At 38.2% G+C, this 16,822-nt stretch overlaps 2 protein-coding genes across 2 annotated transcripts; one reads left to right on the plus strand and one right to left on the minus strand.

Annotated features, from left to right (window-relative positions):
• The first annotated feature begins 2,885 nt into the window (after nucleotides 1-2,885).
• Nucleotides 2,886-7,319, plus strand: LOC132642848 (cytochrome P450 CYP749A22-like). Its single transcript, XM_060359873.1, has 5 exons — nucleotides 2,886-3,235; nucleotides 4,790-5,013; nucleotides 5,543-5,775; nucleotides 5,856-6,234; nucleotides 6,783-7,319. Exons 1-5 carry the CDS (start codon nucleotides 2,974-2,976, stop codon nucleotides 7,209-7,211), a joined length of 1,527 nt encoding a protein of 508 aa, XP_060215856.1. The 5' UTR covers nucleotides 2,886-2,973; the 3' UTR covers nucleotides 7,212-7,319.
• A 6,802-nt stretch (nucleotides 7,320-14,121) lies between these two features.
• Nucleotides 14,122-16,822, minus strand: LOC132642849 (cytochrome P450 CYP749A22-like). The gene is made up of 5 exons (XM_060359875.1): nucleotides 16,537-16,822; nucleotides 15,881-16,104; nucleotides 15,561-15,793; nucleotides 15,100-15,475; nucleotides 14,122-14,564 (listed from the first exon to the last, which is right to left on the minus strand). Exons 1-5 carry the CDS (start codon nucleotides 16,820-16,822, stop codon nucleotides 14,136-14,138), a joined length of 1,548 nt encoding a protein of 515 aa, XP_060215858.1. The 3' UTR covers nucleotides 14,122-14,135.

Below are 16,822 nucleotides of genomic sequence, written 5' to 3' on the forward strand. Positions count from 1 at the left end.
TGGTGTTGGTTTGTGTCAATATGGGTGTCAAACGGGTCGGGCCATCTAGAAATGGTCCATCTCGGGCCCGTTAAAGACCTGATAAGGGAGCAAGGGGCCTAGGCCGGCCTCAATTTTTGGCCCTGGAGATCGGAATGAGTTTTGGATCGGTTACCAGCTCAACATGACCCAAATGCTAGCATTTTTAAAATTAAAAAAAAAATGACCGTTGGCAATGGTCAGATTTCAATGGCAAACAAAGGCTATATTTGGGCCCCACCCCAACATTAAGTTAATTAATACAATTAAAGTTACACAGAAAATATTCCTCTCGTTCTCTCTACAATACTTCTCCTCTGCTTTGTTTCTAGGCTGTCTTTCTGTGCAAACTCTAAATTTTCAGCCACGAGTGCACGTGTTTGGGGGTTTGGGAGTGCTGTGGAACATTGGGAAGCAACCGGTCTAAATGAATTGCACCCTAGTGTTAATCCGATAATTTGGTTTTTGGTTACCCGCACCTTTCCTAATGTTAAGTTAGTCAATACAATTAATGGTACACAAAAATATTCCTCTCATTCTCTCTACATTCTACAATAGTTCTTCTCAATTTTGTTTCTAGGCAATTTTATTTGTGCAAATCCCAAACTTGCAGCCACGTGTGCATGGGTTTGGAAGTCTATAGAACCTTGGGGAGAGATCGGTCTAATCAATTAGCACCCTAATCGGACCGAAATTTCTTTCAAGATAGTGGCTTGTGAAAGTGCAAGAGAGGGAGGGGGGGGGGGGGGGGGGGTCAACTATCTGAACAAACTAGTCGACTCTAAAGTAATGCAGAAATTAACTTGCAGAAATTAAATGACACCAGATATTTTATACTAGTTCAGATTTAATGTGAATCCTAATCCAGTCCCCTTAGGTTGCAAGGGTGTTTTTTGCAGCTCTTTTGTGAAAGGTTTGGTACATTGTTTGAATGGAGCTCCTACATCTACACTCAAAACACTAGTAATCTTTTGATACAGTGCCTCACAAACTATACTATATCTCTCCTTTCTTTTTTGTTCACACTATAGATCACTCAGAAATACAATGTTTATGAAAAGTAAAGCAGAGAACTTGAGAGAATGGGACAAAGGTATAAGTTTCTTCGTCTCTAGTCTTGTATTTATATTCCTCAATTTTGTAGCCGTTAGACTCTTCCAGCAGAGATATCAACCCAAGAGAATTGATCCTTGTAAATTAGGAATATTGAGGATCCTAATTTCCAAGAATAAAGCAAGAGTTATTAATGTCGTACTACTTCTTTCCTTGTTCTTCATATGGCCAGTATTTGCCTTGTTGGAATGGTTCAACTTTTGTACTCGTTTCTTTGTTGATCCTGATTTGATTAAACTTGCAATCTTCATGATTGACACTGATTGATCTCTTGACTGATTTCTTTTCCTTTGACATAGCGTAAGATTCTGTAATCTTACTTGATTGAAACTTTGGCTTGATTTGGTACTTTATTCTCATAAATAAGCTTGGGCTTATTTTCTTTGCACTTCGTGGTTGTTTCCATTTGTAGCCGACTGAGCTTTACTTGTCAAATGGGCTTTATTTGTCCAGTGGGCTTGCTGCATCTTTAGGTTCCTTTGAGTATTGTACCTACATAAAAATAGTTTATCATCATTAAAATCATAACACTAACAGCTTGTTGCCACGACACAACGTTTACCTAATAAATTGTTTTCTAGTTCACTTGTTCTTGGTAAATATTTTCATATTTGTCTCTGACAGAAAATTGTTAGAAAATTGGACAAAAAGAAAATGTAAAGAAAAGAGATTATGTAATAAGTGAACCATTGGACTCTTGTACCTCGAATAAAAGAGGAGTCGAGCAAAAATAGATATAGAAAAAAACCTAACGACCTTCATACAAAGTGGCTTTTTGTTTGTGAAATATCAGAATGCAGGTATATATGGATAGAATAGTTAAGGTTTAGCTCCATGTGATTTAATGAGCCAAGGCTAGCTAATAATGACATATTAGTACTAATAATGACATACTCCCTCCGGATAAAAAAGAGTGTTCACTTATCAAATCAAGAAAGTATTAACCTTATTTTTTCAAATTTGCCCCTATTAAGTGCTATGCGATCAAATCCCAATTTCTATTTAATTAGGGGAAGTTTAGTCAAATTGCCTATTTCTTTCTAGGAATTAGTATTTTTTAAGGGGTGTGCAAATGGCTAAGTGGACACTCTTTTTTATCCGGAGGGAGTATTAGTTTAATCTGTCGGTTTGTTTTATACTTGATCAGCAGACCAGGTTAAAAACATGCACATCATAGACCGTTTAATTAATTAGGCCCATCTCCTTTTCGTGCTCTACTGCGTGCATGTCATGGATAGGACCGGAGCTAGAATTCCGCTTATGGGTTCGACAGAGTTTAGTATCTTTGACGCATACTTTTTATTTGTGTTAAAAAAATTCACTTAATATGTATAAATAATAACTCGATAACTTTCTTTTTCTAGAATCTAAAACCCATAGGTAAAGCTTTGTTGTCGAGGGACGTCCCTCCATAATTCACATTGGTAAAAGAGGAATGTTTTGTCTCTGTCTTGGAAGAGATTCCGTTATAATTCTAATATAAGGTTTAGCTCCATGTGATTTCAATAAAGGCCAACGAACCATGACATATATTAGTTTAATTGATCATCTTGTTTTATACTAGATCAGCATAGTGGGTGAGAACATGCACAACAGGGGCAATTTAATTAATTAAATGAGTGTACATCCTTATCTTTTGTAGAAACTCATATAAAGTGATTCAGAAAAATACTAGAGTGTACACTTAAGACAGTTTATGAACACCTTTTACTACTACATTAAAATCTCATCTTATGTCAAGAGAATTCAACAGTTTCAAAACAACCAAAAGTATTTATTTTCACCCTACCAGCTTTAAATTGACATTATATTCTCACTGATCCAAGAAGACATTAAGCAATAATGATAACATTCTTCTTAGTTTTTCTTGGCCTACTACTGATATTTCTTGCAAGGTATTTGTACAAATCATGGTGGTATCCAATTTCCTTACAACATATGATGAAATCACAAGGGATCAGAGGTTCACCTTACAAGTTTCCTAATGGGAATGACACAGAAATTAGAGACATAGTAATGAAATCTAGTACTGCTCCTATGGAGCTCACACATGACATGTTCTCAAGATTGCAGCCTCAGTTCCACTTATGGATGAAGCTATATGGTAATTATTTCCTTTCTTTTATTACTACTCATGTAGTTTCTTGTCCTTTGATGTTTGTTATTATCTATTGTTTTTTGTAAAATTACTTCTTGTAGTTACTGTTCCTTTTTTCATATGCTTTGATATGACTTCTTCACTTCCGTTATTTTTTTTTTTCTGCTTGTTTGGAGTTGCTTTTCTTGAGCTCAGGGTCTATCGGAAACAGGCTCTCTACCTCTCAAGATAGAGATAAGATCTGCATACACTCACCCTCCCCAGACCCCACTTGTGAGCTATACTGGGTATGTTGTTGTTGTTGCCTAATATTGATGGTGGATCAGCGTGGAGGGGTATGGTTCACGTGAATTCATGTTTCCCTCTCTAGATTATGTATTACCTGTGGGGTCCAGCCCCATTATTTGACAATGGCACCATCCCATATTTTAAGAAAGGAATATTTTATTTCTTTTGACAAAATCACTTTGACCAGCCCCATTATTTGAATTTGGCACCGGCCAAATTAAATGCAAGGTTGAAGAATTGGCACAGGCCAATTAATGCAAGAGGAAAAATTGCACACTCCATCCCTATAAATAGGGAGCTCTCTTTCAGTTTATTGGCACACCAAAATCTCAGACAATACATCTGAGTGAGAGCAAAGTGAGGTATTCCATAGACTGTAAGAAAATAGTCTGTGAAGAAAAATAGAGTGTGAGTGATATTGTAGTAAGGTGGGAAAAATCAAAAGAGTGTTTTTCTTTTTGAGTGTGTAGTGGTCTTTGGAGTATTTATACTCGTGACTACACAGTGTAAAATTCCTTACTATAGTGATATCAGCTGCTCCTCTTGGCCGTGGTTTTTCCCTTATTCAGAAGGGTTTCCACGTAAAATCTTGGTGTCATTATTGCTGCATTTTATTCTTGCTGATTTAACCATAAGTTAGTGTTCCGCGTTTATCACTAATACCGTGAATATTATTTTTGCGGGTCTATTTTATTCCCAAACATTACCCTGCTATGTTATGTTTAGAGAAGTAGCTTGGTGCATTGGTGGTTGTGTGCACCATCGCATATTAGGTAATGGGTTTGATTCCCAACAATCTCTATGAATGAATTAAAGGTCATACACCTTTTCCTAATTTCTTTATCAATCTTTTTTCTTTTTCGCAAACTTTTTTGTTTTGTTTTTTTATTTTTTTTTATTTGTGGACTTGGTTTGAGCTATTGCGAGTTGTTAGCTTAATTAATGACGATGTTGGTTTTCTTTAATTTCTCGAAAGGTTCTTTTCGGACAAAAATCTTTATTAATTTCTGGTTTTTTCTTGACTTTTTTTTTCTGATTTTGTTCAAGTTTAGCGGAATTAGTACTGGGATATTTTCCGCCAGAAAATCGTAACCATAAAAAGTATCTCACTTGGCCAAATCAAATGTATAATAAAAGGTTCTTCACTTGAAATTGGATAAAGTAATAATCAAACTGAATGCCTATTTTAAAGGTAATAGTGCACTCATCTTCTTAAAATCCTAAATCTGGTCGCTGTTTAATATCTAACCGACTTCTGAATTTATGTATCAGGAAGAACTTTTCTTGTTTGGCATGGTTCTCAGCCAGAATTGGTTGTAACTGATGTTAACTTGATAAAAGAAATTCTTAGCAACAAGGAGGGTGCATTAGCTCAGCGTGAATTTGATGGTCCTTTAGTGGATTTATTTGGGAATGGACTTCCTTTTTCAGAAGGACAGAAATGGTCAAAACTTCGGAAAGTGGCTGAGTATGCTTTCCATGGACAAAGCTTGAAGGTGAAACTCCTAAATCTTCTTGTAGTAGTTGATATAGTTGATATAGTTTCAAAAAGCTAAAAATAAAGCCTAATATTACCTAGAGTTATCCAGGTAGACTAGAAGATTAGAGGTGCTGAATCGGCAGATTGAACTGAATTTGGGCGAGATAAAATAAACTGAGTTAATAAATGTTAGACCCTTAACCCATCCAAAGGTTACTTGAAATAGGCTAAACAATGGGCCCTAACCCAACCCGCTCGACTGTTGCCAAGTTTTTATTTTTTATTTCTCTTATAATTTGCTTAGTTTAACAAGCAAAACTAATTAAAAATAATCTTTATTATGGTTATATATACCTATCAAACTAAAAAATATTTTGAGAAAGTTTTTCATGGGACAATTTGGGCTATATATTAGCTCAAATCAGCTCAACTTTTAAATAGGCTAAATTAGACGAGTCAAAACAACACCCCCCCCCCCCCACCCCCCCACACACACACACACAACACACACATGTTTCCATGAGCTGATTTTGCCACTCCTACAGGAAATGATTCCAGCAATGATAGGAAGTGCGGAAGCAATGTTGAAAACATGGAAATCTTATGAAGGTAAAGAAATTGAAGTGTATGAACATTTCAGGAATATGAGCGCGGAGGTCATCTCCAGAACTGCATTCGGAAGCAGCTACTTGGAGGGGAAGCATATATTCCAAATGTTGGACAAATTATCTCTACTCATTTATATGGCCTCGGGAAAGACTAGGATTCCTGGAATCAAGTATGACTTAAAAACACAACTCTTAATTTACATCAATATACACTTCATTTATATATCATTAAACTTGTGTGCCTTTGTAGGAAACTTTTCAGGACATCTGAGGATATAGAATCTGGCAAGCTTCGAGACGCTCTTAGTGACTCGATCATGTTAATGCTAAAGAAAAGAGAAGATAATGTCAAAACAGGACAAGCAGAGAGTTATGGAAGTGATTTTCTTGGGTCACTCTTGAAGGCTCACCATGATGCTGATGTGAAAACAAGAATCTCAGTGGACGACATCATCGACGAATGTAAAACATTCTATTTTGCTGCACATGAAACAACCACCAATCTACTAAGCTGGAGTGTTCTTCTCCTAGCAATCCATCCAGATTGGCAAGATAAAGCAAGAAAGGAAGTACGTGAACTCTACAGCCAAGAAAATCCAAAGACAGATAGCATTTCAAGACTACACATTGTAAGAACCTGAATTTCTTTCCCCGAATAATTCTTAGGCTGACCATATCTTTAACACATACACAATCACTAAAAAAAAAAAAACTGGAATTAGCTACAAAATCCGTCATTAAATTGCTCGTAGCTAACAAACTTTTTTGATAATCCGTTGCTAAATAGGATTAGCGACGGATTTTGCTGTTTAGCTACAAAATTTGTCCGTCACTAATTTCTATTTTTTTTACTAGTAATGAACTAACAGAGGCGGATCTAGGATGAGTTTCATGAGTTCAACTGAACTAATTTTCTGCACAAACTATGTATATATATGCGCAAGAAAAGAAAAAAAGAAACATACATATATGATAAACTCTTCTTCTGAACATTTATTCTGAATCCACCGACTTTATTCTGAATTGCCTTTGCTCCATCCTAACCGCTCACGTAAACATTGTAGCCTATATAAACGGCAAAGAAGGTTACATCCTCCCTTGTCCTTTCTTGTTAACACCCCAAAAGTTATAACCCATATTCATTCGCTGACTTTAGATTCTGAATTCGCCTTTGCAGGTGGGCATGGTTTTAAATGAGACTCTGAGGCTTTATCCACCGGTGGTCTATATTTTAAGAAGAGCGACCAGAAACACAAAATTGGGGGGCCTTACAATTCCAGAAGGAATTGGATTGTATGTTCCCCCTTTATCAGTTCAGAATAGCTGTGAATTATGGGGAGAAGACGCTCACCTTTTCAAACCGGAGAGATTTGCTGAAGGGGTGGCTAAAGCAACAAGGGACCAGTTGATGGCTTTTTTACCATTCGGCTTTGGTCCTCGAAAATGTGTTGGCATGAATTTTGTAAATATGGAAGCCAAAATAGCACTCGCTATGATCTTGCAACGTTACAAGTTCACTCTTTCACCAAACTACACTCACTCGCCCGCTGTGATTCTCAACCTACAGCCTAAACAGGGAGTCCAGATCTTGCTTAATCCACTGTAAAATTATCGAGTATCATAATTAGTACTAATAAATTTTCACTTAGTTGGTGTTTCATTAACACCCTGTTTGGATTGTGTGTTCTTATTCTTATTGTCCTCTATTGTTACTTTAAATAAAATGTTAGCTTTGATTGTTATTTTAAACCTTTTGTGTTGTATTATTAAATGCACTAATTGTAGAAACTTCAGTTCCATATTGGACGCGAAGCTCTTCGCGAGCCCTTTCTCCAGTTACCATCATGATTAGTCTTTAGGAACAATCAAATAAGAAAATCGTGTCCATCGTTGCCATGCTCTCCTCTTGGCATAGCTGCTTGAATGTTGCTCGGATGCTTTAAAAATGTTGATGTATTCGTGTTAGGTCCTACGAAAATGCATACTAATATTTAAAGGATTTGACACGAATGCATAGACAACATCCTGAATTTTTTTTCTGTACCAAACATGTTTCTTCATACGGCCCAAGGAATCATCTAAAACACAATCATATACTATAAAATTAAATAATCTTTATTATATGTTTAAGTTTTAGTAATCTTGTTCATGTAATAGGAAAGAGAGAGAGAGATCATTATATCCTTTTTGTCTTGACTCTTCTAACTCTCAATCTGTTTTTATAATATGGAATTATTGCACTGCATTTTGGCATGAAATAATCCATTGTAGTCAATGTTCACACACACCTAAACTTTCATGGGCCACACCAACTACTCATCAAGAACAAAACAAGAATGGTGATCTTAATGCAAATTTGAAATGCTATTGATGAAGCCAAAGCCAGTATTTGTTGGGGGAATTAAAGTATCGAGCAAATATGAGAGAAAAATACTTCTATTACTTTCAAGAATAGAAATAAGAGACATATAAGCTCTAACAAAAAAAAACTCTCAAAAGACACCTCACAAATCTCTCAAGGATATTACACAACTCTTCTTGGTTGTGTTGTGATGATCTAATATCTGATGATAGAAATTTTTACAAGCTTCTCTATTTATAGGACCAAAACTAGGTAGGAGGAAGCTAGGAGGAAGGTGTGAGGAAGCTTGGAGGAAGCTTCAATGGTGGGTGAGAGGAAGGTGACTCCTAAGTGTGAGGAAGCATCTCTTGTCATTCATAGATTTGGAGGAAGCTTCATAGAAAGTGCTAGGAATTGAATTCTTCAATTTGCCTGTAACTGGATATGTCCTGGAAATTGAATTCTTCAATTCTCCCCCTCCAGGCATATTCAGAACAAGCATCCCGACTATGTCTCTGCATAGCTCTAGTTTATCTCGTGTCACCACTTTTGTCAGCATGTCTGATGGATTCTCCTTTGTGTTGCTCTTCACTAGTCTCAACAGTTGTTGATCAATTGTCTCGCGTATCCAGTGATACCTAACATCAATATGTTTTGTACGGGAATGGTACATGGAGTTCTTGCTCAAGTCTAGAGCACTCTGACTGTCACAATGTATCTTGTACTCTTTCTGCTGGATCCCAAGTTCTTGGAGATAGCGCTTTAGCCACAACATTTCTTTACCAGCTTCAATGGCAGCAATGTATTCTGCTTCTGTTGTAGATAAAGCGACACACTTCTGCAATCTTGATTGCCAAGAAACAGCTCCCCCTTCAAAAGTGTAGATATATCCTGAAGTAGATTTTCTACTATCAATATCTCCGGCCATATCAGCATCTGTATAGCCTTCCAAGACTGGATCAGCTCCTCCGTAGCAAAGACATAACTTCGTGGTACCCTTCAAGTATCTGAGAATCCATTTGACTGCCTCCCAATGCTCCTTCCCGGGGTTAGAGAGAAAACGACTCACTGTACCCACTGCATGAGCGATATCTGGCCGTGTGCATACCATGGCATACATCAGACTTCCAACTGCTGAAGAATAGGGCACCGCTGACATCTCCCCGATCTCTTCCTTGGATGTGAGACATGTTCTTTTGCTCAACTTGAAGTGATTCGCAAGTGGAACACTAACTGGTTTGGTATGATTCATGTTGAATCTCTCAAGTACCCGTTCAATGTACTTCTCTTGAGATAGCCATAACTTGCAATTCTTCCTGTCTCGAGTGATCTGCATCCCAAGAATCTGTTGAGCCGGTCCTAAGTCTTTCATATCAAAAGACTTAGAGAGTTATTTCTTCAGTTGGTTTATCTTCATTTGATCTTTCCCAACGATCAACATGTCGTCTACATATAGTAGAAGAGCAATGAAGGTACCGTCTGGAAGTATCTTGATGTATACACACTCATCCGCAGTAGTCTTCTTGTAGCCTTGACTCTTCATACATGAGTCAAACTTCTTATTCCACTGCCTTGGTGCCTGCTTCAAACCATACAAGCTTTTAGATAGCTTGCACACGAGATTATCACTTAAAACCTCAAAACCTTCTGGCTGCTGCATATAGATTTCTTCTTTCAAATCTCCATGAAGAAATGTTGTCTTCACATCCATCTGTTCAAGCTCCAAGTTCATAATTGCTGCCAAGCCAAGTATAACTCGGATTGAGGTCATCTTGACAACTGGTGCAAAGATCTCATCAAAGTCAATTCCTTTCTTCTGCTGGAACCCTTTGACAACCAACCGAGCTTTGTGTTTCACCACTTGTCCGCTTGCATCCTTCTTTAACGTGAACACCTATTTGTTTCTCAGTGTCTTCTTCCCTTTAGGAAGTTCTACGATCTCATAAGTTTGATTTTTCTGTAGAGATTCTAACTCATCCTGCATTGCTATCAGCCATTTTGCTTTATCCTTATGAGACATAGCTTCTTGAAAACTCTCCGGTTCTCCATCTTCAGTAAGAAAAAGGTATTCAGATAATGAGTACCTTTTTGATGGCATATGGCCTCGTTCAGATCTACGAGCAGTTGGAACCATCTGAGAAAAACTACCATCATCTGTGTCGTGTGATGGTTCTGGTGAGGTGGGTTGTGGCTCCCCTTGCTCAGCACTCTCTTCTGTCTCCTCATCTTCTTCTGAGTTTTCTTCTGGCACTTCGTCATTATTTCTCAAGAACAATTCTGGTGCTTCATTTGAAACTTGAGCACCCTCATTTGACTTCTGAGACATCGTGGATTTTTCAATGTCTTCTATTGTCAAATTTTCGTGAAACACAACGTCCCTGGTTCAGATCACTTTTTTCTCCTTAGGATCCCATAACCTGTATCCAAACTCTTCATTTCCGTAGCTAATGAAAATGCATGGTATAGTTCTCGCATCAAGCTTCTGCCTGAGCTCTTTTGATACATGTGCATATGATGAACAACCAAATACTCTAAGATGTGAGTATGTAGGATCCTTACCTGTCCATAGCCTCTCTGGAACTTCAAAGTTGAGTGGTACTGAAGGTGATCGGTTGATGAGATAACATGCGGTATTGACTGCTTCTCCCCAAAATGGCTTTGGAAGTTTAGCCATGTTCAGCATGCTCCGGACACGCTCCATGATAGTCCGGTTCATTCTTTCAGCAACGCCATTGTGCTGAGGGGTGCGTGGTACTGACTTCTCATGTCGAATGCCATATGCTCTGCAATATGCATCGAACGCCTTGGAAGTATACTCGCCTCCATTATCATATCAGAGACATTTCAGCTTCTTTCCTGTTTCATGTTCTACCAAGACGTGAAATAACTTGAAGCACTCGAACACCTGGTCCTTCGTCTTTAGGAAATACACCCACACTTTCCGAGAAGCATCATCGATAAAAGTCAGAAAATATCTGCTTCCACCGAGTGATTCAACCTCCATAAGACCACAGATATCAGAGTGTACCAAACTTAACAACTCTGATATTTTTGTTGAAGTGAAATTAAATGAGACTCTGTGTTGCTTACCAAATAGACAATGATTGCAAGGACACAGTGCAGCGTTTTTGTAAACATTGATAAGATTCTTCTTCATCAAGGTAGTCAACCCTTTCTCGCTCATGTGGCCGAGTCTCTGGTGCCATAAATCCAGAGAAGCGTCATCTGCAATGTTGAGGCTGTCTGTACAAATTCTCAAATGCGTTTTGTACAATGTTCCACAAACATGTCCTCGAGCGATTGTAAAAACGCCCTTTGACATTTTCCATGTGCCTCTGCTAAAATGGTTTTCATACCTTTGTTTGTCAAGAGATACCACTGACAGGAGATTGAGCAGAATATCTGGCACATGTTTGACATCCTTCAAAGTGATTGTGCTCCCGGTACCTGTCTTTATTTGTACATCACCAATTCCGGCTATTCCAGAGAAACTGGAACTACCCATCTTCACCGCTCCAAAGTCTCCAGCTTTGTATGTTGTGAAGTAGTACCTGTGGGGAGTTACGTGGTAGGATGCTGCAGTATCTACCACCCATTTCGTGTCTTCTCTTGAGACGTGAAGGTATGTCTCATCATGGGTAGTACAGTACGCTACATCACCTGAGATTGTGATGAGCGCTTCACCACCCTTGTTCTTCGGTTGAGAACTGCTCTTGCCTCGCTCCTCTAGCCATTTGTAGCAATTCTTCTTCATGTGACCCTCTATACCGCAATGGTGGCAGGTATAAGAAGGTTTCCGACCATCCGATGATCTCCCCCGACTTTTGCCTCTACTTTGCCATTTCCCTCTACTATTTCTTTGTTGTTTTCCTTGTGATTTTCCTCTATTCTCCGTCACAAGGGCATGAGTCTGATCTGTGCTCATGTCTTTCCTTCTTGCCTCTTCATTGAACAATGCATCCTTGACCACAGACATGGTAAGTTTGCCATCTGGGGCTAAGTTGCTGAGAGTAACAACTAGTGTTTCCCAACTATCAGTAAGGGAACTAAGAAGTAGTAGAGATTGCATTTCGTCTCCAAGTGGCATTTCTACACAAGATAATTGATTTACCAGACTCTGGAACTCACTGGTATGTTCGGCAACAGAAGTTCCACTTTTGAGCTTCATATTGACAAGGTGCCTCATCAGAAGGGCCTTATTCCGAGCGGTCTTGGCCTGGTACATGTCTTCCAACTTCTTCCAAAGGGCATAAGCATCGGTTTCTTGTGCAACGTGGTGGAAGACACTATGGTCAATCCATTGTCGGATTTGACCAATAGTTTTTCTATTAATTTTCTTCCACTCTATTGACTTGGGCGGGTCAGGATTAATACCCTTCAGCTCTATTGGATCAAAAAGGTCTTTACAACTGAGGAAATATTCCATCTGAGGTTTCCACAGCGTGTAGTTGGTAGCCATGAGCATAATCATAGCTCCGGAAGATGAATTTGACTCGTCAATGGTCATTTTCACCTTCTAAATAATTTTAATTTTCTGTTTGAGAAAAATCGGAGCAGAATTTCAAAAAACGGGCAGCACCGTTGTGTCCAGAACGGCCGAAATTGGTAGAGTAGACACTTTCGGGGTCAAAATACAATTTTTTTAAAAATTATAGGTGAAAGTATAATTTTTCAAAAAATTGAGGGACCAAACTGCAATTTTTTTTTCAAAATTACAAAATTGATCGGTGACGTGGCAGCTGACATGGCAGCTGACGCAGGAGCACAGCAGACTGCTGATGCAGGCTGGCGTGGCGTTGACGTTCTGTTGACGTCAGTGATGACGCAACTCGTCTTCCTCCCCTGGTTGGCACGTGCGGCGTGTATGCCTTCCCGTCGGCGCGTGCGTGGCGTGTGCGGTGGCTTCCGGTGGCCGGTTGGTCGCCGGAAAATACCAGTTTGCTCCTCTCGACGAGACGAATCCAATGGTATAATCAGATTGCAATTCCGAGCAAAATTGAAAAACACGATTTTTCAGACATTAGCTTTTTTTCTGAAAAAAAATCTGAAAAGAAAAAAAAAATCAAAATCTCAACCAGGCTCTGATACCACTTGTTGGGGGAATTAAAGTATCGAGCAAATATGAGAGAAAAATACTTCTATTACTTTCAAGAATAGAAAGAAGAGACATACAAGCTCTAACAAAAAAAAATCTCAAAAGACATCTCACAAATCTCTCAAGGATATTACACAACTGTTCTTGGTTGTGTTGTGATGATCTAATATCTGATGATAGAAAGCTTTACAAGTTTCTCTATTTATAGGACCAAAAATAGGTAGGAGGAAGCTAGGAGGAAGGTGTGAGGAAGCTTGGAGGAAGCTTCAATGGTGGGTGAGAGGAAGGTGACTCCTAGGTGTGAGGAAGCATCCCTTGTCATTCATAGATTTGGAGGAAGCTTCATAGAAAGTGCTAGGAATTGAATTCTTCAGTATTTGTCTTCTAATTCGACTTAATATTCTCAACTTTAGTACCTTAGAAAACCATAGACGCTCAAGTATATCCGATATCTGAATTCAGAAAAAATAACGAACTAATTAAGGATTCCATCGGAAATTCCTACTTTGGGGTAAAGTGTGTGCTATTCAAAGGTGACTTCATTTCCAGAACCTGAACTACCACCGCACCACAACCTTTGATGGTAAATATCACATAGTAATTTCTTTCAGTGGTGCAATTTTAATTTGCTCTCATGGCCTACAAAAACCTGACTCAGAAAGAGAAACTGACTTGTATTGTCTCTGTTTCTCTTGTCATAATACAAGGGCAACTATGCAGACAATTAATAGTATGGACTGCAACCTGCAATAGATCTCGAAGGCTTTTAGGAGGTGGGTTTCGTCATTTAAAGGCGAAAAATGGGCAAAAATGAAGAAACTAATTACTCCATCCATCCCTATTCACTCAGATAGCAATTACTAATGTATTTAAGTGAGTGCTAAAGGAGTTGGGGGGGGGGGGGGGGGGGGAGTTAGAAGCTTACCTACGTTTCGATCGAATCCAGTAATTTTAGTCCAAACCCTGTATATATATTAAAAAATCCACTCAATATTTACAAATATTAAATTGAGAACCCAATGAACTCATGAATTTGGAAGCTTGGTTTTCATTACATTAATTTATTGTTACATTATTTAGAGACATAGATATACCTAAATGGATTCAAGGATAACTTTAACTCCATCCTTGGGAGTTAAAATGAAAACATCAGATGGATAATGCACATAATTAGGTGACAGAGTGAGCTTAAAACGCTGCAAAATCATCGAAAGGGCAATCTTTGCTTCGTTGGTTGTGAAATTCAGACCAACACAAGTACGAGGTCCCAATCCGAAGGGGAAAAATGCTGCTGCATTGTTGTTAGTTGCTTTAGATACCCCTTCTGCAAACCTCTCTGGTTTGAAAACGTGAACATCTTCGCCCCATATTCCAGGATCATGGTGCAGTGACAGAATTGGCATGAAAATCGTCATGTTAGCAGGAAGTGTCATGTTCCCTAGCCTGACTTCTCTTTCAACTTTCCTTGTCACTGTCATAACCGGAGGATACAATCTCATACATTCATTAAGTATCATGTTCATCTGCAAGAAGAAAAAAAAACGGAAACGGTTGAAAATATAATAAATAAAAGTGTCCTCACTAACAGTTTAAACTTTTAGATGAGATGATCACACAATTTAATATAGTATCAGAGCAGGCAGTTCAAGTCTCACACCCACGGATTATCTAAAAGAATTTCCACACACTTAGTACATCAAAAGGAATCAAGCCAACACTTGAAGGAGTGTGTTGAAGATATTACTCACTCCATCCCAATTTTTGTGGCACCCATTCCTTTTCAGTTTCTCCCAAAAGAATGTTTTAGAAACAACTTAACTTTAGAATTTTCCTTGTACGCGTAATGAAATAATTTATAGTCACACAAATGTCTAAGATTTGTTTTAGACCACAAATTTTCAAGAGTGTTGCTTTCTTTCTTAAACTTTGTGCCTAGTCAAACGGTGCCACATGAGTTGGGATGGAAGGACTATTAAGTAAATAAAAGTATACTCTTTTTAATAGCTTAATCTTTTAGATGAGATGGTCACGTAATTCACTACTGAGAACTTTGCTTACTGTTCTCAGTCTTGCGATTGCATCAGAAGTTGGGTTTTTAAGGCCACAGAATGTAAACACTTCCTTTCTGGCTTTTTCTTGCCATTCAGGATGAAGTGCTAAGAGAAAAACAGACCAGCCAAGTAAACTTGTAGTTGTAAGATGTCCAGCACCAAACAATGCCTTGACCTCGTCGATCATTTGATCTATTGTGATACTCTTGTCTGTGTCTGGCTCGTGCAAAAGCTTCATTAGTTGCCCTAGGTAATCAGTTCCAAAATTCTCAAATATTCCATCTTTAACCTGTTCTCTTTTCGTTACTAGCTCGAGAATGGAGCTCTTGATCCCTCTTTCAAGTCTCTCTGCTTCAATTTCATCATCTGTTCTTATTAGCATACTGCAAAATTAAAAAAAGGACCTACAATTATCTTCAGAAATTCCATCAATTACTGTGATCTCTTGATTCCTAGTATGCAGGTTACCTGATTCCAGGAAATCTGACAGTATAAACGTTCTTTACAGTTATTGCAGTCAATTTTGCCACCATCTCGAAGATATGTTTGCCTTCCATGTAGCTGCTTCCAAATGCTGTCCTGGAAATTACTTCAGTTGTTAACAGTCCAAAATCCTTGAACATGTCGAACTCTTTTCCTTCATGTTCTTTCCATCTTTCTAGCATTGTTTGAACACTTTCACTCATTTCTGGTACCATACGCTGTGCATAATTTCATCCATTCATATTAAGGTCAGAGTTTATCATCTTAAAGACGAAATAGTGATATTGTAAAGCTAGAAGTCTTACTTTCAGGCTTTCGGCATGGAAAGTGTGGTTGGCCAGTTTTCTTACTTTTGCCCATTTTTCACCTTCATTTGTTATAAGTGCTTCCCCTAATAGTTTCTTAGCATAGCCTTCCATGTCCATTTTTGGGTAAGTATCTTCTTTGTTGGCCAATATTTCTTTGATAAGCTCTGGTTCAGTGACAAATAAGTACGGTTTTGAGCCATGCCAAGTGAGGAAATTCCTCCCTGTCATCACCAAACGAACAATTAAATGATGAGTTTAAGCTCTATAAATTGACGACAATTACACAATCAGGTCACTTATAAGGTAATTACAGGGAGTGGCGGAGTCAGGACTTTCACCAAAGGGATTCAAATTATATAGAAGTAAATACTCGAAGAAGTCAAGGAGATTCAACTTCTATTATGTATACATACAAAATAAAAATAAAAATTGACCTGATATATATAGCGTAATTCTTCGGCAAAGGGGGTTCGAACCCCCATGCACCCCTCTAGTTCCATCCCTAATTATAGATAACTTGATAAGAATAGTAACTTACATGTTATCACAGATTAAACTACACTGACATAATAAGAAATATATTGACATGGTCCGGATATAACTTAAATCCATAAATTATTGTGTGCATCAAATCTAATCTGTATTTTTCTTACCATAAATCCTTGTCCATGAGTAAACATGAGGTTGAATTCTTGGGAAAATGTCATGAGAAATATCCACCATGGGTTTGTCCATAGTTTGGCTTCTCATAAGGGAGATATCTTTGGTATTCCCATGAGGAAATCTATAAGGGGGCCCTTTGATTCCCTGAGAGATCATTTTATTTTGTATTTGAAGTGGCATCCACCATACTGAATAAAGGAATTTTATGAGTGTCCATAGGAGATAGAACCAAAGGGTAGTGAAAAAGAAGACAAAGATACTTCCCCCTAAATCCAT

The sequence above is a fragment of the Lycium barbarum genome, chromosome 5 (genome assembly GCF_019175385.1).
Source record: "Lycium barbarum isolate Lr01 chromosome 5, ASM1917538v2, whole genome shotgun sequence".
In the NCBI taxonomy this organism is placed as follows: domain Eukaryota; kingdom Viridiplantae; phylum Streptophyta; class Magnoliopsida; order Solanales; family Solanaceae; genus Lycium; species Lycium barbarum.